This window comes from Ixodes scapularis, unplaced genomic scaffold (assembly GCF_016920785.2).
Source record: "Ixodes scapularis isolate PalLabHiFi unplaced genomic scaffold, ASM1692078v2 PGA_scaffold11__112_contigs__length_91849675, whole genome shotgun sequence".
Lineage (NCBI taxonomy): Eukaryota > Metazoa > Arthropoda > Arachnida > Ixodida > Ixodidae > Ixodes > Ixodes scapularis.
The window spans coordinates 64560741-64588725 of record NW_024609837.1 but is presented as its reverse complement, the minus strand read 5'-3'; the positions used below and the strand labels follow the sequence as shown (position 1 = coordinate 64588725).

At 46.5% G+C, this 27985-nt stretch overlaps 1 protein-coding gene across 1 annotated transcript; it reads left to right on the top strand.

Moving 5' to 3' along the window:
• Positions 1–2916: 2916 nt before the first annotated feature.
• Positions 2917–27288, top strand: LOC8036822 (sepiapterin reductase). The gene is made up of 3 exons (XM_029976949.4): positions 2917–3626; positions 25509–25655; positions 26856–27288. The coding sequence occupies exons 1-3, from the start codon at positions 3047–3049 to the stop codon at positions 27002–27004; spliced, it is 876 nt and encodes a 291-aa protein (XP_029832809.2). The 5' UTR covers positions 2917–3046; the 3' UTR covers positions 27005–27288.
• The last annotated feature ends 697 nt before the right edge of the window (positions 27289–27985 follow it).

Here is a 27985-nt window from a genome sequence, read left to right as displayed (position 1 = left end):
TTGAAGTGACTTTTACTATTGAACGGCTGCATTCACTTGAATGTCCAATTCAAGAGTTTATAAGACGTGACTACCCCATGCTTGTCGCTTGCCAACAGGGTGGTAACCCTCAATGGCTCAAGCGCAGTGGGTAGTTAAGTCAGCCTGTGGTGTAGTTACAGCCGTCAAAACGCATGATTACTAGGGGGGTGCTCACTTTTTCTTAGACTGTAGTCCTCGATTAGCGCTACTGCAGCCGCCAGTAGGTTCTGAGGGACCATCGTCGTCTTGATTTCGCGAAGGTATCCGGGGGTACGTGGTCGATGAAATGTCTATGAAACCAATATCACAGCACGACAGCAAACACTAACTATTAAAAATGCAGACATGTCTCATTGTATGCTGCACGCAGTTTTTAATACATTGTTTAGTGTAAAAAAACATGCAAGTAAAATATTTTGTTAAAGAAACTAATATATTATAAACGCAAATGCTTTCATCCAAGCGCTAGCAGACGAAATGCCATGGCGACGCAGTAGACGGCAGGAGCAGACGACGCCTTGCGTATCCGTTTTGTCGGCACTTCGGAAGTCGATCACAGCCCCAGTCCTAACGCGGCGGCTGCAGTGGTTCTACGCCGCCGCTGCACGAACCCTGCACTCCTCTGAACTCGGACAGAACTAGTTCTGAGGTTCCTGGCCGAATCGAACAGACCTATTGAATCTGTAAACACAATACCTCCTCACCACCCCACTCTCCTCGCGACGTCATGCATGGCGCTGACAAACGGACGGACGGACGGACTGACACCGGCGGCTTTTCAAGAAAACGAGCATTCTAATGCTAATGCATTAATAATCCTACCGACTCTTCAGTTTTCAGAATGACTTCGAATAACGAAGGAGCTGAATAATAGCATCGGATAGCTTGTATATATATGTTACGGACAGTTCGTTTGAACACGAAACGTGTACTGAAGCAACTTCTGTGCCGTCAAATATCATGAAAACGTGTTCTGGCCTGCATTTTTAAGTTGATACACTTCACGTAGTCGTCGCACTTGATTCGGCTTCACAGTGTTTTCACCTTCTCATATATCGTGGAAGCGAATTCCACGAGCATGCATCCGTGCGCTCGCGCTTCTCAAGCGTCGATCAAAACTGTGCATGGGCACTCTTCGCTTTTCAAATCCCACGGAAAGTTGACCCCGAGAATTGAAGTTTCTTCGCTCGTCACCAACTTCATCTAACACAGTCGCGTACTGCCTCAGAACTACCCACTGAACCAGCGTAGCCATCGTGTGGTCTCCTATCAAAGCGAAATCGGTTGTGAAACTTTATTACGGGCCTTTGTGATCGCTTTGTGGTAGTGAGATGATAGAAAAAAGTCTTCATGATTAGATATTGCAAAAACACCCTGTCTAAAAAAAAAAAAAAAACAAGTTTTTTTATCAGACAATTTCCAACCGCACGTCAATTACCCATGCATTTGTCCAAAACAACGACATAGCAACGGTTTGATTGGAGCGGAGCGTCATGTTATGATGCCATCACTCACGCGGTCAAGTAGCAAAAGTTGGTACTCCACTATGTATGGGCAAATTATATTATTCTCTCAGAATAAGTGATCCATTTTGCCGCGGCCTTCACTCCGTGCTGGAGTTGGCCTTCACCTGTCGCCAACGGCAGCAAAGCCTGTTGTTGCCTTGGGCCCCGGCACGGGCCAACGACACCAGACAGACTCCCGTTCAGATTCCCGAGACCAACCCTTGATACACATTCGGCAGGTGGTGGCCTTCGTTGAAGGCTCTAAACAGAAAAAGAACGTCTTCCGGAAGCCACGATGCGGTCTGGGACCTCCAGCCTTCGCAAGAAGAAACAGCAGCGTGCGCGCGCGTGTGTTTGTCTGTCGTTGTTGTGTTTCAGTTCGAGCGGAAAGAGCGTTGACGCCTTGCGTCAGACACCGGAGCATGCCAAGAGGGGTTACGGGTTGCATCACCCGCACCTCGCTAAAAGAACACAAGGTAATTGCATCAGCCGCTCGCACCTCGAACATCACGAGAACATTCGAACTCAGGCGAAGGCTTCTCTCTCTCAAAGGGCCTTCTCGCCCCCGAAGGCCTATTTAACACGGGCTCAGGGAGCCCGAAGACGCCGATTAAAATGTCAATCATGCCACCTTTAAATTCACTGTACTTAAAAGTTACATTTATGTAATCCCAATCCAGGTCAGTTTCCCGGGGGCTATGCGATGAGTGAGCCACAGCCCCGAATCTTGTTTCAGCACCTGAGATCATCCCCTCCCAGACGCAACATCCTGCGACCATGGCGAAAACCATGGCGTTCGGGATCAAATGGTATATTGTTTTAAGTGGCACATAAACGATTGCACCGAGATTTACCGACCAAAAGCGTATTTTATTTATTGCGGTTACATTAGGGAGGATCAAATACTCCCGGAGTACTTTGCTCCAACCAGTCAGTTTTAAAATATTTCATACATGATTCTTAAAAACAATATATTGAGCACATCTCTTTCCTGTGAGAAACTGAAGTACATAGAAAGTGAGCGAGAATTTGTTTATACTTTTCTTGTTTTTTATCATCATATTTTTCTGCTCCAGTTCAAGGAGTTATTTTCCGTGCAGGCTTAAGGTCCCGTAAAGCTGGCGGGACGCAGACCGTAATAAACGGCTGGCGTAAAACATGGGACGCAGATGACGAGAAATTCATTCCATCATCCGGTACAACAGTTGAGCAACGACAAAAACGATCCATAACGTTGGAGGTCACGTAGACATCCGGTTCATTGGATGGAAAATGCACCGCAAGATGGCGGACGGGAAGAGGATAGGTACCATGTGGAGCATCCCATGTGCACGTTTCGTCGGAGCCCGTACCACTTGCGCCGCACAGTTTCACTCAGCCCGCCCTGCTTGTTCGTGTGCCTCTACTGACACACAGCAGTGCCGCGAGTTTGCGCGTTACCATCGCAGCTGCCTGGACTCTCCACATTTGACTCCAGTTGTTCTGCATTCCCAGCGCTTAGTGCCCGACTTCTTCTTGAAATGGGATCGAAGGGAAATGAAATGGTCGAGGCGACAGGTTCTGGCGGCAGCCCCGGCAAAAAGTCTGCATTTTGGGGCACGAAGTTCCTTATCGTCGTGACGGGCGCCAGCGGAGGCCTTGGCAGAGGTATAGCGGTCAGCTTTGCCGAACACGTAGCAAATGGTTCGCTCCTCGTCATCACGGGTCGCAACACGGCCGGGCTCGAGGAAACAAAGCGGATGATCGTATCCCTGGGACGCGGCGTCAGCGTGAGCGTCGAGACCTGCGATCACTCCAGGGCACTTTTCCGGGACTACGAGGACCTTCTGGAACGAGCGTCGGCAAAGCTCCCGGACCCGGACAGGGTCGTGCTCGTGCACAACGCCGCTACTGTTGAAAGCTACTCCGACGGGGTCGTGTCGTTCGACGACGAGAGGAAGATCGGTGACTACTACCGCCTGAACCTAACGTCCGTCATGACGCTGACTGCGGCGTTCCTCCGGCACTACAGCTCTGACTCGGGTCCTTCGCGAGTAATCGTCAACGTCTCCTCCTCCGCGGGGGTCGAGGCGATACAAGGACTCGGCTTGTACTGCACAGGTCAGTATTTACACGGTCTCTGACACCCTAAAATTTGTGTTTTTAGTTTAGGCACCCCGATATTCATAATTCGGCTAGCCAGGTGAAATAAATCGGGACACCCTGGATAAAAAGCGTTAGGAAATGTATTTGTCACTGCAGTACGTCAATGGAAGATTAAGAAATGTAGGGCTTGGGGGCCTAATATGTTCGTCGGGGTTTGTTGCTTGGCGTCCTTATAGACTAATGCCACACTTCCCATGGCTACGGAGATAAAATCAGACGCGCGGATTCGTCGCGCCGTATGTTGACGCTGGAATGAAAAAAGAATAATTTTTTTTCTAACAAAACCCTAAATAAAACACGTATTTACAAACAAAAAAAATTCCCGCAATATTTCATTTTGAGGTAAAGAAGGTGGAGGCTTCAGCCCACTAAACCCCGCCCGTGCTTAGATCGCTCATTGGCTGGAGAGATGATTGACGTGTAGAAGTTTGGTTGTAAAATTGTATCTCCGTGCATTAATACTATTTTAATCGACAATAGAGAGTTTTAGAATAGGGGGCCACAAAGCTTGGGGGCCCAAAAGAAATAGGGGCTCACCTCTGCGCATGCGCCGAACCCAAACTCCGTTTTGGGTTTTGGGTTGGCGCTTGCCCCCATAGAGTTATTTTAATAAACGCTAGAGGCTCAGCTGGCGCTAGTGTCTACGGGACTTCCAGTTGCAAATTGAAGCAGACAGCATGCAGTTTACTTTTCCAGTCTTCCTGTGCATTCCTATGGGAAAACGCCCGTGAATTTTGTCTCGTCGCCGGAAAATATCATTAATAACTTTTGTTATTTCGGTTGTACCGGATAGTATGTACATTTATTAATATTGTGGAAGTGTAATTGATTTAGTTACAGCATTTTTCCTTTACCACTGAACAATGTTATACTTCGCTATATTTGAGGCCCAAACCTCTGTTCCTTGGTAGGTATGCAGAAACGAGCGACAATTCTAAGCAAAATAACAATCGAAAGGAATGTAGAGTGTGTTCAAAGTTCGCCAGCATTCCGTTGGTGCTTATATATTGCTAATATGCCTGTCCTCACACTATATGAAAATGACCCCGCCGTACATCTTTAAAAAAAAAAAACGTTCGAAACGTAAAGAATAAAGCACGTGGGCTACGAAAGGTGTGTTTCCATGTCATTACCTATGTTGGGCAGTTTTTATGGCGCACCTGTTCTCTGGCTTCCCAAAATTTGCAAAGAATTGGAGCGTGCGAGTGATGATTTCAACACAGAAAAAGCATCTTCACATATATGCCTGAGCAGAAAGAATAAAGCATTACTTATATATTGCAAATCGGACTATATTACGTGACTTTCAATTTATTTTGATCGTCTGCAAGCACAAGAAGTTACTTTTCCAGTGTTACTGCGTAGTTGTTGCCGTCGTTCTTGGTTTTCCACGAGTCCTTCGTTCCTCTGGCACGTATATCCCCCATGCTGGAAATCGTCGACGCCGTGTTCGCGCTAACAGTGTCCGACAGTGCACATAAATGCATGTACGAAGCCGTTTTAGCACCTTTTTTCATGCCACGATTTTAAAATAAAAACACCGTAACTGACCAATTATTTCATCTGCGTGTCTGGGAAATGTTCCAATGTGCCTAGTAGGTACGAATTATTCGAGATATTTGCTTTTATAATCGAGCGCAGGGAGGAAATGCACTCGATTTTTTCCGTAGAAATGCATTACCGGAAGTCAATTTCGGACTGCTTGCTGTCTGCTTCAATTTGCAACAGCACACTAGCGCCAGTTGAACCTCTAGCGTACAATATAATAACTCTATGCTTGCCCCTAACGTGAAATTCGAGAAATAGCGTAAGGCATCTATCGCCTCTATTTGCTTGGGGCCGGATTGCGTCGGCAAACATGGCGGCGCCCTTTCCTCTCGCTTCGGAAAGAGTTCACGTTTGGAGCAAATTCGTACTGGTCGCTGCGGTATTAGCCACTTTGATTGCGAATAAATTGTGCAACCGGCTTCCGCTTCGCTTTATCTTACTCAAGTCACAAAGAATGATCGGTGGGCTCGTCCCATTTCAAAGATCGTCCCTGTTTCTGGTCGTTCCTAAGCCTAAAGAGACGCGGTAATCGTTAACATGGCAACGTATCGCTACTCCGTGGCTCCGGGTGGATTTTGTTTGCGGCACGATTCCTGCAGCTTTAAAAAAAGTCTTTCAAGGCTGCGAAGTCCCTCCAGCTCAGATCTAAATCGAGCAGCCGCTCTCAGAGTATGCTCACTAGCTTTCATCTCAATTTCGGCATACTTGAAGCCTAAATCTTCGGCGATAGGCGGTAAAAGCGCTCACGAACGCCACAAATTTCTAATACGAGCGCCAAATTAGAGCTCTACAGATTGGATTGTTTTGGTTGAAGACAGCCAACAACATTTATACTGATTTTAGATTGTCTTTTGTGTTAGCCGCACTGATCTCTACTGTAGTAAGCTGGATCGCGGACCTCGGCCTCTGCAGCTTGGGCCGAGTGTTGCCACCGGCGGCCATTGATTGACACCACGAAACGCATGGGACTCTGTGGAAAAAAACATGAAAGAGTGACGTTTCCCCCGTTTCTAAGCTGTTGTCGGCACTGAAACGTTTTGGCTGCTTTTCGGGCGTACAAAAATTAAAGCTGACAGCCCTCACAGTTCTTATTAATAAATGTTTTGTGGACGAGAATCACTCCGCTGGGCAAGAAATGTAGTGCAGCTCTATGAGAACAGAGTTATCTAGAGTTACCGCGGAGTTGGTTGCGGTTTCGATAAGTTGGGTTTAGCAGACGACAAGCTTGAGGCCTTTGCTACGCTTAATTCGCTCACCGCCGGTAAGCCGCTGCCAACATGGAACTTTTTTCGACATTCATCAATTTCTGGGCTTCCCCGAGGACGGTCCTATTGACAGCAAGTTTCTTTGTTTAGTTCACTACGAGAGCAAGCTTGCCAGCTCAGCCGTAGGTGCTCCGGTACTCTTGATTTTTTTAATTGGCATGCGAGCGCTTGACTAATGCCGATTCGACCTCCAAACACCCGATATAATGATCGCATTACATCATTATATACTTTTCTTCGACCACAGCATACAGGCTTCAATATTTTTACATTTGTGTGTTTTTCTTATAGGTTTGCGTGTATTGCCTGGTGTCAAGTAATCCGCCGGTGGTTTTACCGGCGGGCTCGCGATCCGACGCCAGCCTACTACAATAGAGATCAGTGGTCAGCGGGCTTGGTTTGAAGTTACCTTAACTATCGTCTGAAACAAAAAGTACTTGCTGAGCGCATATGTTTTACGTTTTTTTTTTATATTCTTTTTTGAATATTACGCTCGTTAGCCACATTGGCGTTGTAAGCGCGAAACGTAAGTGCGCAACGCTGCGTTTCGAAACCCCTATTTTATAAGCCGTCGACGCATATGTTGTTGCATTTGTGTACCCCAATTTCTTAGGGGAACCTAAACGTTGGAGACCCCTATTCTAAAACTCTCTAATGTTTTAACACTACAGCGTTAAGGAGCTCGTGGCGCAGAAACTCCGGCATCAGCGTCGGTGGGACCGGAAAATCTTGATTGGTGGATAGGTTCAAGACGTCATGTGTGTGACGTCACATGTAACTGTGATGTCATGACTATTGACCCGCCAAGTTTAGCGGAAAACTTTCGCGCTAAATTTAGCCGAAAATTTTAGAGGGAAAATTTAGCGGGCCGATGGGGTCATGACGTCACAGCCACGTGTGACATCACGCCGCATGACCTCGCGCGGGAATTTTAAACAGCCCACAGCGCTCACGTGTAACGTCGCGTAAAAGGCGACGTCCCACGTGTGACGTCACATATGACACGTGACCCTACCGACTAGGCCCCGCACACACGCTTGCACGGTTCCACTCATTAAAGGCGAAGCTTTAGCGTCCTCCAATTTTTTTTTCTTGCGTTCGAGAGTCAAATAATCTAAATAGACGCATTTTTCTTGTAAGTATCCGGAGTTCGGAGTGCTCAACTACTGGAGCTCGTCGAGGTAGTCTATTTTTATGAGTCAGACTAGTTTTGCGTTCACACAGGTGTTTAGAGGAAGATATCCTCATCCGACGTATACTCCATTTACCCTTAAGCTGAGACTAGAGGCTTCGTCTTCAGCGCGAGCTCTCTGGCTTCTGCAGTGCTTTGGTTGCGCGTGTTTGCGCGTTCACACCTGTGTTAGCAAGGGCAGAAACCTCGCGCTGAAAGTAGAGCTTGTAAACCCACCTTAAAGGCCTGTTCACACATGCAGCGGTGCGCTACAAGCATAGCGCTAACCTCGCGCTAAGCGCGTGCTGACAGGAGCGTTCACCAGCAATGTATCGCACCGTCAAAACTGTTGCTCATGGCAGATGAAAAGTAGCTGACGACACGTGACTATACTCCGCGACAACTTTTCTTGGCAATGCAGTGGAAGGTACAGGCCCGCGCCCTCTCTCCCATTTTGAGTGTACGCAGGCTCTTCTCCTCCCCCATTTCCGGGGAGAGGAGGAGAGCCTGCGTACACTCAAAATGGGAGAGGGGACGCGGGCCTGTACCTTCCACTGCATTGCCAAGAGAAGTTGTCGCGGAGTATAGCGCTTCATGAGCGCTCCGCTACATGTGAGAACCGGCCTTTAGGGCGAACGGAGTTTGGTTTGCAGCAAGCAACTGCCGGAAATGCGCGCCTTCAGAACCGCTGTGCGGGTGGTTGTTTTCCTAGCGGCACGGGCCTATGCCTAGCGTTCTGCGCCAGCTATGTTGCTCGAACTGGATTGATTCGTTCCTTTAAGCGTGCTGAATAAAGTTGTTTATTCCTGTAAAAGCGGCCCCGCTGCATTGGGAAAAGTGCAATCGTCGCGATTGCAACCATAGTTTCAATACCGAGAAGATACTTGCACAGGTAGGGATTTGTCAGTCATTTAGCTGGAGGCAAGCAGGCGTTCGGCTCGCGCCAAGTGTGTCCAGGTATGTTGCCGTCATTTCGCTTCAAAGCAGAAGTGACTTATCACGTTTTACAGTGCACCTGACCTGCCAGAACGATTATTTTTAGGTCGCGTTTTAATTGTGCGTACTGACGCTTACTTACCTTGCTCCCAGATGGCACTAAAAAAAAAAACAAGAAAAAAAAACTAGAATATATATTCAGAGTTTTACTGTGTTTTCAAACAGCTTTAGGGGCCTTTTTAGGGTTACACTTCACGTTATAAAACGGCACTGAACTAAACAAACTACACGGCAATCCTAACCCCAATAATATTCTTGAACGTTTTTAAAAGGTATATAAAAGTCCACGTGAAGGTTAAAATATTTGGTATTCATGTTACAAGGCGCAAAAACACGGACACAAGAGAGAAAGAGACAAAACAGGCGCCACTCACAACTATATTTGAAAAGTGCAGAAAGAAAGGAATACAATCCTCGTCATCTTCATCTCGTCCACGCACGCGCTTAGCCATGTGACATACGCTTATCGCCCAATTTACAAAAACTTATCAAATAATCTAACCTCGGCATTATAGAGTGCAACAGATGTGTCACTTACGCATTGACACGCTGACAGGACAAAAAAGAGGGACGTGCGAGGGAGTGGTCTTACGGTGATAAGCGACGGTGAACACCCCGGAAAAATACCTGAGAACATCTCCAACCTTCTCGGAAAAGGTCCCAAGTATGGGGTCGATCCCAATATTCCGGCACATGAACTTGTGGCGTTGAACCGGAGAGTGGCCACCAAGGCAGAGAAAGAGGATCAAGAACGCTGTCTACTCGAAGGTGTGGATTGTCTTTTGACGTGTGCTCCAAAGACAGTGCGAGGCGGTGTCAATAAGGCCTTACAGGAAGTGGTCACGTACTTTAAAGATAATGAACTTTGCCTTCTGGAGTCGGACAAAGAGGGTGGATTTGTGGCAATAACGAAAGGTGCGTTTGGTGAAAAGGCGGACGCTGCTATAAGAAAAAACTTTAACCAGGCCCAAACGAAGTCTTCGAGAGTGAAAAGTGCGTTCGTCAATCTGTGTAAGAGATTAGATTTGGATAGGCTGGCGAGAGATGTATCCAAATGTAAAAATGATGCGCTAAGTGTGTTTTTTTCCGCTAAAACGCATAAGCCGGATGTGCCACTCCGTACCATTGTGAGTGAAAAAGGCGCTTGGCAACAGCATGTAAGTCGGTATCTTTTGAAAGCGTTGAACAGCCTGCAGGTGACAGACCCATTCATCACGAAAAGGTCTGACGAGGTGGGTGACTTCTTCAAAGATAACCAATGCATAGGGTATGCCTTTTCCATAGATATTGAAGATCTGTTTTATTCGGTTCCTCACTGTGAATTGTTTGAGGCCATAAGGGCACGTATAGATGAAAGTGGCATCATTCCTTTCCAGAATGAGGCAGGAGTGACTGTTGACAATTTTTTAACTGTACTAGAAGCGTACCTTAATAGCACCTTTGTATCGTTTGATAACCAGCTGTTTTTACAAAAAAGAGGCATATGCATTGGGTCGTGCGTGGCTCCCATCCTGTGTAACATTTTTTTAGCAACGATCGATAGCACGCTTGAAAAAACTCTCAGTGATTTTAACGTTTTTAAAGTGTTTAGATACGTAGATGATTTTTTGATTCTTTTTAATGAACGTTCGTCCTTGACGTACCTTGACGATATAAACTCTGTTTTAGAAGCTTTTAGACACAATGGGAAAGGATTGACATTCACCCATGAACTGCCTAAGCAGGGTAGTTTACAGTTTTTAGATTTAAATTTTAAGGTTTTAGTAGGACACACGTGTTGGATGTACGCCCCGCGGTCCCAAAAGGAACTCTTGCCGTATGATTCTGCGCACTCTAAGGTGATAAAAAGAGATATCGCTATGCTATGCCTAGAGTCGGCTCTTAAAAGGTCGTGCTCACACCGGATGAAGACAAGCTTTAAGAACCAGGTGACAAGGCTATTGTCAGCGGGCTACCCTGAAAAGGTCGTGACGAGTGTCGCAGAAGGCATTCTTCAAAAGGTAAAAGGCCATACCACGACGGCAAAGGCGAAAACGGTGCGGTGTCGAATGAGACCTGAGGTGGTACCGTATGTGCACAGAATCTCGCACAACCTCAAGAAGGTGGCGAACCGCTTTGGAGTGCCGCTCGTGTTCTCAGCACCGAGCAAACTCGGCCAACTATGCTCTCGTATCACCGGTGGCAGCGGTAAGAGGCAAGGCTGCACCACAAAACATGCCAAGCCATATGTTGATTGTGCCACGGGGGTGGTTTATGAAATCCCCCTTACGTGTGGGAAGTCATACGTAGGACAGACTGGCAGGTGTGCGAACGACCGACTAAGGGAGCACGCGCAAAATTTAAAGAAGAATGATGGGGCACATTTGCCTGAACACTGCAGCAAATGCCGGTGTGAGCCACGTCTTTCTGAGACAGCGATTCTGGGCAGAGGCAAGTGCCAAAAAGCGCGCGAGTTATTAGAGGCGTATTTCATTAGAAAAAGGGGCGCACAATGCGTAAGTGACACATCTGTTGCACTCTATAATGCCGAGGTTAGATTATTTGATAAGTTTTTGTAAATTGGGCGATAAGCGTATGTCACATGGCTAAGCGCGTGCGTGGACGAGATGAAGATGACGAGGATTGTATTCCTTTCTTTCTGCACTTTTCAAATATAGTTGTGAGTGGCGCCTGTTTTGTCTCTTTCTCTCTTGTGTCCGTGTTTTTGCGCCTTGTAACATGAATACCAACGTTTACCAACTAGCCCAACTACAAGTTCTTCTACAGTTAAAATATTTGTTGTACATGAGCATCATCCGTGTCAGCGTGGGATGGACTCTAGATAAGAGGGGTAAAAAAAAAGGAGTAGACCTATTATGTCGCTGGGGGACATGAATTGAGATTCTACTCAATAACATTGGGGAATCAAAAGCAGAATTAAACAACTTGTATAAAAACACTATGTCACGGACTAGTCGCCTAGTCAAAAGAAGCAAAAGACCAAGAGTGCCCAAAAGAAGCACACAATCATAAAAAACACTCCGTCCAATCTGGCGATCGTAGACAATTCTCACAAGTCGTATCTGTATGCACTCCAACCTGAGCGCCTGACTAACACCCAAAGAATTCCATACCGTAGGACAGAAGTCCAACCGTGACAGAACCAAAGCCCGAAAAAGGTTCAGTATACAGTTGTGATTCCGGAAGTCACGGTTAATGCGTGCAATTATCCCCAGGATTCGCAAAGAATCATTAATAACCTTTGAAATATGACGGTTAAAGTTCAGGCGTGAATCGAACAAAATGCCAAAGTCACGCACAACTGAAGATCTTGAAATTTCAGAGCCGTCTAATGTGTAAGGATGTACAGCATTTGCCTTACGGGAAAAAGAAACAACCTTAGCTTTGGTGGGGTTTAAAAACAGCGAGTTCGCACAGAACCTAAAATGAATTGCATCAATATCTTTTTGTAGATACTACGATAAATTTTCACGTCATCCGCATACTGAAGTATCATTGAGTCACTCACACTAGTTACAAGATCATTTACAAAAATATTAAAAAGCAAAGTTCCAATATTCGACCCTTGTGGTGCCCCAGAGTTCAACAAATAAGGGAATGATTTGCATCCTAAGTAGGAAATCATGTTTGAGCGTTCACCAAGACAACTAGCAAACCAGTCGCAGAAACCCGAAGAAAGGCCCATATGTAACAGCTTAAACAGCAATAATTTGTGATCTTCGAGGCCAAACGCCTTCGAACAGTCAAAATAAATAACATCAACTTGAACACAGGACCCAACTATAGGTTTCGCGAACTCCAAAAACGCTAAAAGATTTGTTTCAACGGATCGTCCAGGAAAAAAACCGTGCTGATTTGGACTGAGCGTCCGCTTAAAATGAAAACTCACACGCTTAAAAATAATTTTTCAAAAACATTCGAAAAAACGCAAAAGAATGCAATTGGTCTGTTGGTATCGATACACGTGGAGCTTCCAGATTTGTGTACTGGCTCAACCAAAGCAGTTTTCCAGGCTGACGGAAATCTACTTGTTATTAAGGACATGCTAAAAATGTGATGCAGCAAAGGAGCCAAGATATCAGAGTGCCCTTTAACAATAAAAGCCGGGATCCCATCTTCCCCACGTGACTTTTTTGGGGAAAGTTCTTTTATGGCCGAGACCACGTCATCAATAGTCAATACGGGAATTTTCATCAGAAGGGGATTTTCAGAACACAGGGTTGCGTTGTTGGACTGGAGGACATTGGGGTTTCCTATTGAAGAGAAGTGTTTTGCAAAGAGATTGCACGCACTGAATGAGTCAGAGACATGATGTGTTTGAGTCTTCAGAGTTATATTATCAGCTCTACTGAATCGCCTACTATACCTAACATTTTCCCAGAGGCGGTCGGGACAGCGCTTAAGGTCAGACTCAATGGAGTCATGCAGTTGGCATTTGTCTCTTTTAATTAAACGCTTCACGGCAGAGCGATACTCTTTAAATAAGGAGTGCCATTTGTCCAAACCAGACGACTTATATCTTTTGCGATAACGCGATTTCAAAGTCAGTGCCTACCGGAGATCACCTGAGAACCACCAAGGAAATTTGCCTCTGCCACCACGTTTCATCGGTATAAAGCGGTTCATGGCAGACTTTAAACGACTTCAAAAGATAGAAATGTTTAAAAGTCTGCATATTGTTTGTGTCCCCTCGGTCGCTTTTTACCGCACATCGACAAACGCCGACAGACGCTTGTATTGGACCGTAGATCGTCCGTGATGGAACGCTAGAACGCCGCTTTCATGGTTGCGTCTTGGGAGCGTTGCAGAAGTTCTTAGACGGGGGATGAATAGCAGACGGACGGAGGCGAAAACGGACGCCGACACGCAGTTTTCGTGTCCGCGTCTTGCGGGCATTGCAGACAACGCTAGAAGGTGGTGAAATAGCAGATGATGCTGGAGGCTGCCGCGCGTTTGTTTCAATAAGCTTGATTATTACCTCAGAGCGGTAAACCGAAATACACACGGCCTGCAGCGGAAATGGCACCCCACGATGGCCGCCATCTTGCCCGCTTGAAACATTAGTGATCACGTGACGTTAAAGAGATGCTGAACCGAAAATTGAATTTCAGAAAACAACGCGGCCGTTTCAGAAAACGTCACTCATGAAGTGGTATCTCCAACGGATCGTCGTGATTTTGTAAAACAAGAGAGCACTCGCATAAGACAGAAAAGACGCTTGACTTCGCGATTCAATTTCCTCCTCTTATCGCTTTGACTTCGCGAATTCACGGAGAGGAAAGGGCGCGAGGCCATTTCTTCTTCGTCTCAACTCCTCTGCGATAAGGTGACGTCAACATTTTCCCACATTCACTCCTTTATTTTCCAGCAATACGGCCATTCGCTCGAGATATGGCTATATGAGTTGTTTCCTGGCTTATGCCGCCCTGCTGAACACTTCTGCAAGCTTATTTTGTGAAATTCGAATTTTGGTTCAGCATCGCTTAAGATGGCTCCGTCCAGATGTGAACGAGATCAGATTGGCCAGATCACGGTCAGCAAATTGGCCTTCTGGGGCTGTGTTTCAGTCTTACTCGAATGAATCCGAGTTACTCCGGTGGATTAAGTCAAGTGACAAAGCAGATAGAGCCATGCTTGACGCGGGTAGGCTATCGAACGCAACGGGTACAATACCTTTACCCTAGAGAGAGATAGAGTAAATGTTGGAACACGGCCCTACGGGCTGGATGGGGGCTGAGCCGTGCGAGCGGGTGAGCGGCTGCGAGCTGGCCGAGCACGGCGGGCGCGACGACAACGGCGGTGGAAGTCGCATTGAAGCGGGACAATTGTTCTGTTAGAGAATGGTAAACCTCCGCGTGGATCAAGTTTGACTAATTTGACGATGAACACATAGGACAGGGTATGCACGGTTCGGACAAGATCTTACGAGGTATTGGCACCGATCTGATAGAATCGGTCGTATATGTCAAACATTGCGTCGATATCTCGTCAGAAAGTAAACTTGAGGAAGAAAACGAGAAAGGACGGACAAACACAAGCAAACTCAAGTTTACTATCCATACCAACCCGCTCGTTCTGTCCCTACTCGTCAGAAAGTTTCGCATTCCCGCTGCGCTCAACCATCGGTATGTTCATGGCTCTTAAGAAAGAAGCTTCCCAGGGCAAATGGAGTGTCTGCGAGTGCAAATGAAAAATGAATGCCTGAGTGGGTTTGGTGGTTTCGCATTCCCGCTGCGCTCAACCATCGGTATGTTCATGGCTCTTAAGAAAGAAGCTTCCCAGGGCAAATGGAGTGTCTGCGAGTGCAAATGAAAAATGAATGCCTGAGTGGGTTTGGTGGTTTTGCATGACCGACAAAAGGCTTGAGGATCTGGTTTACCGCGGGACGTACACAGCCGATGTTCTTGAAGGTTGGTCGGACGTACACGGCCGATTTTCTTGTAGGTATGTCGCACGTACCCACCTTATTTTTAGTTGGTACGTTGGACGTACGCGCCCCGCCCTTCCACCCCATTTTTTGTAGGTACATCGAACGTACACGGTCGATAGTCTGAACATTACGCCGGTCATGTGCGGTACAGAGCTTAATATTAGGTGAAGATGTAAACATCTTCCAAGTCCACACTCATCTCGGCCACCTCAGATCGACGGGGCATAGAGGCAGACATCCGGTACCAAGGCTCCCGTGGTCTCCCGAGATCACTTTTAGGTTTTAATAAACGCGAGGGAGCAGTTATTTTGGAAGAATTAAGAGTCGCCGGACGTCGAATAGAAGAAACGCAACGCCCCCTTTTCCTTTTCTTTTTTTTTCCGTTTTCTGCCCTCTCTTTTGCGTTTTTTTCCTAGGAGCCACCAAGATCGAAACTGACAGTTTTTTGCACTGCACTGCTGTCTTTCTATTATCTTTATCGTATTAATGGTATTTCAAGTCTACTAAACTCAGCTCATGGATGGGTGAATGCATACGGCAAGTACGGCTATAGGTTACCGTGCCCGTGGGGTGCGGCACTGGTACCGTAAGCTCGCGTTGTGATTTGTGACTTAGTTCTCGCTTGCCAAGCAAGAACTATTGCATATCAGTCAAATTAGAAATTTTTGGGACGATCGAAGGCTACTGTAAATCTTTCAAAATATTTTAGTTAACGGCTTCAATGGAGATTCTGCTAGAAGCCTTTAGTGCAGATTAACGTATTTTATTTTTATGAATACAACAATTTACAAGAAAACCTCAGGAACCTACAAACGAAATTCACCTTTTTGTGTTTTGTTTGATACAAATACCCGAACGACGCATTGGAGTGATCAAACAGCGTCGCAGGTCATGGCTCTAAAGAATATAAAAAAAGGTTGATTGTTTTTATTCGTACGTCAATTTGAGGTACATGATAAAATTTAGGAGGATGCCTCTTTTCCTTATTATAAATGTCAAAAAGTTTTTCTTTCGATATTGATACAAACAGGGTAAAAAATAAAACCTTGTGTATATAATTATACTAGCGCTATTCCTTGTAAAAAATAATAAAAAGAAACTAAACAATTCACTTAATATACCCTTCCTAAAAGTCCATCAAGCAACACTGGAGGTCGCCATTGCTTGGACAAGAAGCGCGTGATTGGACCCGAGTTGGCGCCGAACGCTGACGCAGGCCTCGCGTCCAAAACATGCTCAGAGTATGCGAGCAAGCAATGGCGTACAGGCTTTGGCGCTGACTCTTGAAAAGGGTCTATTTTGGTCGAAACAAATAGACACACGTGATAATTCACGCGGCTGCTTTCCAGAATGCGCTGCAATAGAGAAATATTGGGTTCTAGATCTCAGCTAGGTCCTGCACGGACACGTCACGTCATTTCAGTGTTTACGTGGCGGACAGAGCTAACTATGCTAGGTTTAAGAGCAATGTAAAACAGCCTGGAATTCAAGATGTCCCACAAAAACAAATGAAGAAGGAAAACGCGGCTATCTGTCGTGCTTGAAGGTACACAGAGTGATCTGCGCCGCCAACAGGGGTTCGATTTACAATAGACCGTTTTTACCAGAAGTTGCGCGGCGCCACTGCCGCCGAGGTGCATTCTGGTACCTTTAGTTCTCCCAAGTTTTCCGGCCGCGCCAGTGCAGGTTGTATGCCCGGCGTTTGAAAATTATCGTGATAACACGAGACCTTTAATCAGGTGTTTACACACTGTTTTCAATGGGTGGTTTCACCTGTTGTGTGCCAGTGTGCTACAATAACACCACCAGGCAGAAAAGACAGAATTTTATGTCTTCCCGAAGGAAAGCAGCCTCCGACAAGTGTGGCTAAGAAAGGTGAACAAGACAGGACAGAGTGCCGGGAAGAAGGGGGTCTTTCGTTTTCATCTTTGGTCACCATTCGGTGGGCCCAAGGTCATGCAGTGATTGCTAGCTGGTTCTTGAACTGGCCCGTGAAATGCACATCCGGGCGCCTGTGACCCTTTGACCTTGCCGCCGGACAAACGATGAGGCTTTAATCAACAAACGCTCAATGAAATATCACAACAAACACCTCCGTAACTTTCAGCAACGCTTACCTCGACCGCAACGTTACCTTGATATCACGCAAACCCACTTCCTAAGAAATATCAAAACAAACCTCCTTCTTACTTTAGTTAGGCTCTACCACTTTCGATCTCATTCCTATCTCTGCTGCCCTAACTGTTCCTCCATATACGCCAATCTGGAACATTGCGTTCTACAGCGCTCGGTTTCTGTGTCTAAACCATTCCTTACTAACCCTTTTCCCTCTTCCTGGAGTGCCTGGTTAGCGTCGGAGCAACTAGAAGATGAAACGGCCTTGCTCTACCAAGCCATGGACAATTTCAACACTTAATTTGTGTTGTTTGATAAAGTTGAACCTCTTTCTCTTTCGATTATATCCCTCTTATTGCAGGTTAGATAATGGGTGCAAGATAACAGGACACGAGATATAAAAGGGCGTGCCGAAGGGTTTCATACGTTGGAGTCTTTCTTGGAACTTTCTCCGTAGCGCCCAATATCAAGCAGAACCTCCGCGCTGCTTTGCGGCGGCCCTTTTTACTACAATTTTTGCTCGATGTAATTCAGTGGTTATAACTGTGATTGCGACGAAATGTTTCACTCACAATCGTGCTGCCAAAGAGCAGAACATTTACAAAAAAAAGCAGTGATTTCGGATATACGTTTTTTGAAACAAACCAATTTTTAGAAAGCAGCTCGTTCTTTCAAACAAAACGTGAAAATACTGTCGAATGTAATTTAGAACCGCAAACCTTACCACAAAAAAGACATAAAGAAACCTCACAAACCTTGTGCTACGCCACAACTTGATTTTGGCTGGCGTTACCAATCCGTCCTGCTTTAACACCAATTGAGACTGTAGAAGAGAAGCTTCCTCTGTCGGGCGATTCTTAGCTAGCGCTCGGAGCTTTGCGCAAACGAAAGAAAAATTTGAAAAAAAAACATTACATGAAAACTCATCTCAACCCAACGTTTTTAGGTATCTGGCACGGTTGCTGCTTTTTAAAAAACGCAAGTTTAAAGCGCGTCAGGCATGGTATTTCTGTACATTGTTTCTTGTTTGTTTGCTGGCTTCTCCCCTCAGTTCATCTGCGCCGTGTCACACGGGTTGTCAGCAATAATAAGATTACTTTTAGAAAACTATCGCGGCTCCAAAATGTCTGTTTAGCTCTTCTTACTTTGTTATGCATGAAATGTTATGCACAAGCCTGAGCACAACCAAGCCCCGTTTCCCACCGACATACTCGATGCTGTTTTTTGTTTCTACGCCGAGCTGATACTTCTTCGACTTTTCGTGTTATATGCAATTGAACTAGATGTTCACTTGTTTACAAGTTCATTGAGCCGTCCGAGCAGCCGAAGTGCTCGAGTAGTGGCGTCGTTTTTCTCGCGTCTGTAGTGGGACCATATCGTGGACGACTCGAAGGTGGCATCAGACGACGAAGCGATTCAAAAGCGATAAGACCACTGCAACTGCTTTTCTGCGCTTATAGGCAAACTTAGGCTTTACAAACAACACAATCTTATGAAATATAAACATGACAGGACATGCGAATATGATACAGGGGCGTCCCAAGTGATGATGCACGATGATGTAAGCGAACCGCAGCCCCCTTATACGCCTCGCAAGTGGGCTCATTTTCGTCTTCTGCGCATGACGAAGGAAGTAGCGGTGACGTCAGAACGCCGAGCCCTGATTGGCTGGTCGCGAACCCCTACCTCAGCGTCGTCTGCTCATTTGCAAGGTCGTCTGCGTCTGTCTTACCTTTCCTGCGACTTTCGGAAATCGAGGGAGCTCGACTTCGCCTTTCAGAGAGGGCAGACGAAATAACTCGAGCGGTACGTTGTTTTTGTCTAACTAGCTGACGCGCGTCAAGGAGAGAAGTCAAAGGACTCACTGGCGAGCTGTACCGAGGCGCCGAGGTTTGTTTGCTAAGAACCGAGAGGTGAGCCTGTTAGTGTCCGCAAGTTCCCTCCCAAATACTTTTTCCCTCCTTTCGTGTGCGGCAAGACTCCTCAATCTTTAAAGGGCGTCGGCGCGTTGGCGCAGTTAACGTCGTCTGCTTTACGTCTGCTAGTCAAAGCGATGGCTGCTTTACCTTTCCTGCGTCTGTCGGAGATTCACCGCATTTATACCGGCGAGAGTCACCGTTGCCTCGGAAAACAAGGAGATGACAAGAGGAAGAGATTGACCTCTTAATCTAAAATTGAGGTCAGCGATCAAAGTATAAGACGAGAAGGGTTCACAAGAGTCGCGCGGGCATATTCCATACAGCACGCCAGCCGGTCGTAGGCAGACGGTCGCCGAGTCGGAGTGCCTATCTGCCGAACTCACCTGGTCGTCGCCGGTGTAATCGTGGCCGTTGGAGCTTTTCCTGGGTGTTTGTGAATCCAGCGTTTTTGTTCGTCGTAGTCTGTTTCAAGTACTTTTTACTTTTTCCTTGCTGCTTGAAGTCGGGACGCGTGAGAAGCGCACGTAGAAAAATAAACGTCCGTTGGTCGTCGCCGCCGTGACGCTGTCGGCCATGCTGATTTTATCGTAAGAAGTGCGTAAGACAGCTTCGGAGCTGTCGTGGGATTTCGTAGTAACCTGCGCAAAACTTAAGACAATTTCGTTTCGCGAATACGAATTTGTTCTCAAGTTTTGTCTTACGCATATTTTTGGCGTAAGATCGTTTTGTGAACCTGGCCTCGGTACTTTCGAAAGTCGCAGGAAAGGGAAGACAGACGCAGACGACGTTGCGAGCAGACGACGCTCAGATAGGGCGTCGCGATCAGCCAATCAGGGCTCGGCGTTCTGACGTCACCTCTGCCCCCTGAGCAAGAAGCAGACGAACTTGCCCTCCGCATTGTGCCTGGAACGCGTGTCCGACGGGTGTGTAGACCGCGTCCAAAAACGTGGCCCCTTGATTTCAGCCTGATGACGGCACAGAAGTGTCATGATCTCGCCAGTGGCGATCCTGGCGGTCTTCCAGCAGTGGTGGTGAATGTGACAGGCACCTGTTCTGCTACACACCGCTCTAAAGTGCTGCAGTCCAAGGGAGCTTTGGCAGCCAGAATTAGCGACGCCGCGACTGCAGTGACACTCGCGTTCACTTGTGCTTTTCGTAATCGTTTCTATGACCAACCATCAGAATTGCGACTTCCGACAGCATGATAGTGTGGCTTCTTTGATGAAATGGGCGGTATAGGACGCTGAATACATCAGTCGGAGACGCGCTCCAGGACCTATGCAACCTGGAAGCCAGAAAGCGGTGACCACAAGTATCATGGCGGCGGCACCACTTCCGGAATGCTCGCGCCTTCACTGTTTGCTTGGTGAGATCGGTCAGTTAACACTTCCAGTTTGGTGCACAATATTTGCCGCAATAAGCCTTTAAATATTTACCGTGATATCGGCCATGTTAACATCCGCTCACTTACTGTACGTAGGCCATTGCATTACCTCGTTTAGGGAGTGGTGGCAGAGGAAAAAACGCCGAAGCTTGCTGAAACTTTGAGAGGATGATAGCACTTTCTGACACCGACGAGCGGGGAGAGCACAAAAACACAATGCACTAACTTCAACTGTTTTTGTATAGAAAAACAACCCCATAAGTATAAGTACTCTGCGCCGTGGCGTCACTGAACCAACACTGTGCCCTGTCGCTGTTCGCAAGAAGTGGGAATCTTTGTCGGCCAGATCAAAGTCACGCTGACGCACCGATCCCTGTAACATTTTATCGGTCTGCCTCTATATATTCTTGTACTGTTTTATCCTTGTGACCACTGATGATGTTGCAATTTTCAGATCTACAGTTGTTAAACAGTAAAGGTTTCGGTTAAGTGTATGAAAAGGAGGAACCAAAATGTGTATTATCAAAGCACAGCGACCATTCGAAACTTGAAAAGGTGGGTGTCGTAAAGCCCCTTATTAGAATCGTGCGACAAATTAATTTGTTTCGCCGAACCAACTGATGTGCACGCCAGATGGCGCTGTTGGTAGCGGCACCGCGGCTCCACTCTCTTGTCGCACGCTCCTCATTATCACTCCGCAGCAGATGAGAGTATGGCTTTCCTCATTATGAACAACAAAGAAAGAATCACGCAGCGCATGAAGATAATAAGCCGTGCCGTTTTTAGTTTGTAAGAAAGAACGGCAGGACTTATTGCTTCTATTCGCTGGCTGATTTCTTCTTCGGCGTTTATAAAGGACCGCTGAAGTCTCATTGGCTCTGGACACACAGTGGCACCCCGGTGCGCCTCCCACTAGAGTCACTTGGCGTGAAAATCAATTGGATCCACGCGCCCCTTTTAGGTGTCGCACACTCCCTATTGGCCTCGAGACCCAGATTGAATTGTGTGGAAGCGAGCTTTTATTTATCCATGTTCTCTATGAGTGACGTGGTGATTCTATCTGTCCACAATGCGGGTGGAAACAAAGCATCCACTACATCCACACTATCGGCAAAGAGCACGGGCAAGGAAAAAGAACACAAGCTTTTAGCAGTTGATTCCACTGCATGAGCTCTGCATTGGCGCCTTCCATGGCTTCGGCCTCGCGTGCGAAGAATTCATTTTGCTCCAAGTAATTGTAAAGCATAGCGTAGTTCTGTTTGTCACCACATGAGCCGTGTCGATCAAATCTCAGGGTGAATAGGTAATGCGGTAAAAAAATCATGTGTTCATTGTGTCTTCAGTACGCTAGTGAGACAGGTGGAGCGGTCGAGGTTAGGTATTTATGATTGGTACTTCGTTGGATCAATTTTGCGTACACAAATTGAAGAAATGCCGAAGGGCTTTGAGGGTACGCCGAAGAAAATGTTGTAATTTCGTACCTTTACAGGGTTTCGCGTATTCTAAAAGCTTTGGCACAGACGTTCAAAGTAAATGCCGTCGTTAAGACGGATTTGCAGTTAGGTAGTCTGACACCCTTGGCGTTTGAGCGAGGAAAGAGCTTTGTGAAGTGGCATAGGGATCCTCCAATTCGGTGCGTCGAGAAGGTGGTTCACAAAAGTTCCATTCAGTTGCGGGCTCTGCTACGTGGGCCAGACTAGTCGGTGCGGATATAAACGCCTCTTAACACAGATAATATGCGTAAAAAAATATGTGTCACTCATTCATCAGAATTTAGCAAAAACATTGCTTAATGTCATGCGTGCTCGCCATGTTGAAAAGGAACTTCAATATTGCGTAAAGCAAGATCTTAAAAAAATCTTAAATCTAACCTTAAGTGTAAGGTACCACCTAAACTGTGTAAGCCAGCCGTCTTTAGTTCTGAACGAACGCGTGACAAAGTTTATTTCGTTGCGAGTTTGTTCTTTTGTTTGGTGTTGTTGGCGGTGTCGAGGGGTGCGTGGTCCGCCTGGGCTGAATAGGGAGACTGCTGTCTTTCGCTCGGTTCACATAGCCTTGACGGGGATTATCATGTCTGGTCACTTGGTGGCGGGTGTCTTCTGTTGGCACCGTGTTTAGGTTGGAGGTCAGACTGTTTGGCTGCGTTCCGTAAGATCTATGCGGCGGCACGTCTTTTGTTTTCACCCCTTTCCTGTCTGTGTGGACGACTATATATTGCTGTTCCTTTGCGAATAACCCCAGCTGCGTTTGGGATTTTGTTTTGTCTTGTCCGTTATTCTATTTTCTCTGTGTTTCAAGGCTACTTTACGCAATTGCGTCGACTGCGCTGCTTCTTGCAGCACAGTGTCTCTTCACTGACTCGTCGTAAGCGTCACCTTAGCAACAGCTCGATGCAAGCAGTCTTAACGCAGTCAAACTTAGTCAAAGCACAATTGTGTGAATGAACCTTCCAAGTTTAGATTATTATGTTTTCTAACCAGATCGCTTGCACACTTTCGCTTCTTGTAATACCATTACTCCTTAGTTCATAAAAAGGAAGCCAATACGTAAGGACAGAACGAGCGGGTTGGTAGGGATAATTAAACTTGAGGAAGAAAACGAGAAGGGACGGACAAACACAAACTTCCAACTGGCAACAACATTTAATGACCCCAAGAGTTTGCTTATATACAGGAAAAGGGGGGGGGGTGAAAAGAGGGGTGGAAAGGAGGAGCACTATGCCGTCAAGGGTACGTCTCTGTCGGGAACGTGTGGGGAGAAAGCTCCGAACTAAGAAATCTTATCTCTTTCCCCGAATGGGCAATGAAGGGGAGCCGATGTCGTCCTTGGACTGAATCATGGCGAAGGCTTCTAGAATCTCCCTACCATACCTCGAGGAGTGACCCCTGATTCCTGTAGTAGAGGAAAGGACGGCCGAGCAGGAAGTACACATCACGACACCGTTAGCGCGAACACGACATCGGCGCATTTTCGCATTTTACTTCTAAATAGTATTAGCGAGCACAAAATTTTATCACTTGCATTATAGAACTAAATGAGCTCTTTTAGTAGCAATAATGACTTGGATGACATCCTTAGTTTCAAGAAGAAAAACCGGAAAAACCGGCGATTGCTTCTTCGCGCTAACAGTGTCGCGCTCTGTACATTCCGATGCGTGTTTGGCGATCGGGTGGTGAATAACCTCTGAACCGTTGGAGACTGCTTTTTTAACCTCGTTCGCGTGCTCTCTCAGGCGGTCGTTTAAGCAGCGCCGCGTTTGGCCGATGTATTGGGCACCACAGGACATAGGAATTGAGTAAACACACTCTTTGCGGCAAGGAACAAAGCAGGTTTTGTGGTTCTTTTGGCAAGGGGGCGCAGGTCCGGGGCTGTGGACTTTTTTGCAAATAGATGCCAATTTAAACTTACACGAGAAAACCACGTTGGTGTTGAAGCCCTGTGACAGTCGATGCGAAATGTTATGAATCTAGGGTATGCACGCGAAGCGGGACTTTGGAGGTGGCTTTTTGGATTGAGGCCCTGTGACAAGTCTTTTGATGGTAAGCTCGATCAAGTCGTTTGGGTAACCTGCCTTGAGAAGGTGGTCTATCTGATTGGACAGTCTAGTTGCGGAAACGTGGTGACACAACTTGGATTTGGCGGCAGCAATAAGGTTTCGGACAATACCAGTTTTTACTTTTTTTTAGTGCGAGCTGCTGAACGGTAGAACAGGCTTCGCAGACCTCTTCTGATTGAACCAGCAGATTCCGACACTGGTGCGGACCAATCTCAGATCAGGGAACTGTAATCCCTCAGATGAGGGGGTCTCTTTTGTGAACGTGAGCCGGAAAGAGTTCCTCTGGAAAACGCTTTCAATCGCTGAGGTATTTGAATGAGTGGAATGAAGGATAAGATAATCATCTACGTAGCGATAAACCCTAGCTTCGGGGAATTCATGCTCAAGGTTTGATTGAACCTTTGTGTCAACGTGAAACATAAAGATTTCGCTTAGGATGGGGCGCTAGGCACGACCTTATGCACACACCGGATGTTTGAAGGAACAATTTGCCCTCATGTTCGACTAGGGTGGACTGAAGATACAGGCGAATCAACTCAAGAAATGCTGAGATTGAGATGCCACATTAATTTTGAAAATCTATAACGCCTCTTAAGTGCACAGCTTCAGACACGAACCCCAGACGGGTTTTCACATTGAGACTATAATACAAATCTAATACATCAAGAGAGAACACTCCAACAGTTCCCGTACCGGCATGAAAATCATCTAACGTTGGGATAAGGTCCTCGGAATTATTTAGTCGGAGAGGTTAAGGAAGGTCCAGAGATTCGAGATATTTTTGTAAGAACATCGCCAAGGGCTTCTGCCAGCACCCTGTTTCCGAAATAATGCTACGGAAAGGCACTCCAGGCTTATGTGTCTTGGCAGAAAAGAACATGGATAGGTACTGCTAAGCAGGACAAAGAATGGCATGTTTTAGAGAAAGGAGGTTGGAGGAGTCGCAGAGCGCCTTCACCTTAGACCTGAGTGAAGCGGACGGCCTCGACTTGAAAGAAAGAAAGTTCTTTTTCAGCGCTTCGTCGGTCTTCTCCTGCATTTGTTCTTTGTTGAGGACGACGAACCTACCTCTTTTTCTGTATATAAGCAAACTCTTTTTGTCATTAAATGTTGTTGCCGGTTGGAAGTTTGTGTATGTCCGTCCCTTCTCGTTTTCGTCCTCAAGTTTAATGAAGCGAATACGTTGCGCATTTCTCCCCTGAAAAAGTAATTAGGTTGTCACTTCGTTACAAAAAAAAAGTATCTATGTACAAGTAACGCGTTACTTGTAGCGCGTTGCCTGCAGGTCTCATTGATATAGGCCAGGGCAATAAAATTTTAGAAAAAGAAAGTTACCTTTTGAGTAGTGATGTGGCGAATTTCTGCAGTATGCCCCATGGTAACGTGGCCACACATGGTACAGTGAAGCGCGGACTTGTTTGTAAACGACATGTTGGGCGTTTTTCTTGTACAGGCAAGGCGGCCCGGGCGATGTACATGAGAGTGGTGGCCCTGGAGAACCCGTCGGTGACGGTCCTCCGCTACAATCCTGGGCCGGTGGACACAGCCATGTTCGGGCACATGCAAGGCGGCAGCGAGGACTGCGCCACTCGCTACAAGAGTATGTGCACTTTGTTGATCATCGTCTTGGAGAAACGGAACAACATTCTGGGGGATCAATGACTGGGTTAGAGCCCCGAAGCTCGGAGCGCGTGCAGCGAAAGTTTACGCAGCAGACCCCAGGGATCCTTGGTTATATCCCCACCCTTGTCCGTCTCGACCTGGTTGAGCTTTGTACCGGTGTGGGGTCAAGCATCACTACTGCGTGATGCACGTTAAAGACCCCATGCAGTGGTTGTGCTGCACTGACTTGATTTCTCATCTATTAGGAATTAAATCCAACCGTCGCGCCCCTGGTGTAAAAATTTATAGGGACTCCGATAGGGACTACAACAACAGAGATTATTTGTTTTTGTATTGACGTGCCGCTCGACTCACGTAGCCTAACATTCCGTCAGCATTCAGCTGGGGCTCGTGTTCAATCAGTTAAGCCGAAAGCGGACGCAGCAAAAACTTAGTTGTGCCCAATTTTTGACCCGCGTCCAATCGAGAAAGATTAAGTAAATAATCCAGTGCACATGCCTTGCGTTAGTAAATACAGAACTCTGTGGAAAACAACCAGGCCGTAGCGCCCCCTACAGTTTGATCTGCTCGCCAATAGCTGAGACACCAGACGTCCATTGAGGCTGACTAACTTCTAGGTGTATACAACACTACACAATTGCTTTGTGGCCGAATTCGTTAACGCATCGCAGCTCGGAGTAAATAGAGCGAAAGCTCCTGATGGGGCAGAAGCCTGGAATCCTGCGTTTGATACCCGCCTCTGCCCGTTGCGATCTGGATGATCCTTGTACCGGAGTTCAGTAGTATCGCTACTGCGTGATGCGCGTCAAATACCCCGGGCTGCCAGCAGCACTCCACGAGCTAAAGCTTCTTTCTACGGCGTGAACCGGACAAGATAACTCAAAATAAGTGGTACAAAAATATTAAGGGTACAAGAAAAAAAAAGAGGCGCCAATGTGTGAAGGAAGCATTTTCTAAAGTCATGTCTTGGATATCATAACACCGTACACAACTCTCTGGGTGGACGGGTGAAGGAGCAACTCTTCCATCTAGTTGTTAATGTTGATCTTTTGTGATGAATCTCAATGTCTAGCTTGCACAGACAAGAGGCTCGCTAGACAACAGCCCCTACATTAATTTGCCAAATTAAACTTATCCGCCTCAAAAATTACATCGGCCGTCTTTTCTTTTTTTTCAGAGGCCTTAAAGCATGGAAAAGTAATGACCCCCGAGGTGACTGCAAACGCACTCGTCTACATCCTCGAGCAGCAAAAATTCAAGTCGGGTGACCTTGTGGATTTCTCGCCTGCACATATAAATGGAGGATCAACATCGGGTTCATTCTAGCGGTTCGGGAAGGCACGGCCGTATTTCACTTTCAGGCAAGAATAATTGTTGGTTAACTGGGAGTTTTAGTAGCTCGTACCGATAATGATGCGCGATAACGATGAAAATGATGCCCGATAACGTTGCGGGCGAAAAGGTGCGAACCACGCATCGTTATCGGGTACCGTTATCGGAGTTATCGGAACGACTCCTGTCTGTTTGTTCGGACCCAAATGCAGCATATAATCGATCGTATCCAAGAAGTGTCAAGTGTATAAAAGAAATAAAACTTCAATTTCAGAAAATGTCTCGTAATATTTTAATCTATAAACCATTCCATTTACCTGTCTCAGGGCAGCGCCATTTTGTTTGACCGCAGCGCCCCCTCCACACACCCGGGAAGTTCAACAGGTTCGGCGGGGTAAAACGAGAGAGAGGGCACGCGCCCGACTCTGCTAGCAGACGACAAACCTGGAGGTTGCCGTTCTCCATCTTTGAGCTGTGCCGGCGGGCTGTACCGAACATCGAACTCTCGCTTGTGGCTGCCGTTAGGAAGTGGCTCGCGTTCTTAGAATATTTATGGCTACTCCAAAATCAGACTTTAGCGCTCTGTTGTTTTACCTAAGTGAATGATTAATAAGCGTGTCTTTGTTCCGTTACTTCAATTGCAGTGGAGTTAGCCGGCACCTCAACCACTGCGTCTATTGCGCTAGTAGAGCACGTTTTTATTTATTATTTCAAACTTCCACGCATTGTCGCTAAAGGCCCACATCAGTACGAACTTCGTATAGTAAAATACCTACAGCAATCGGATTTACTTTTCGCCGGAGCGACCGGCCACTCTGACACAGTTTTGCTAAATTATTTTATTCGCACGGAAATAACATCGGAATTAGACTTGTTTTGTGTTTTATCGAGCATATCATTACACGATAACTTGCATACCAAAATCCGCGCAGCTGCGCTTGAAATTTCCAAAATGACGCAATTTTAAACGAGGTT

Coding starts and splice junctions, on each gene's coding strand:
- LOC8036822 (XM_029976949.4), top strand. CDS start 3,047: ATGGGATCGAAGGGAAATGAAATGGTCGAGGCGACAGGTTCTGGCGGC. Junction 3,627..25,508: donor ACTCGGCTTGTACTGCACAG/GTCAGTATTTAC, acceptor TTTCTTGTACAG/GCAAGGCGGCCCGGGCGATG. Junction 25,656..26,855: donor CTGCGCCACTCGCTACAAGA/GTATGTGCACTT, acceptor CTTTTTTTTCAG/AGGCCTTAAAGCATGGAAAA.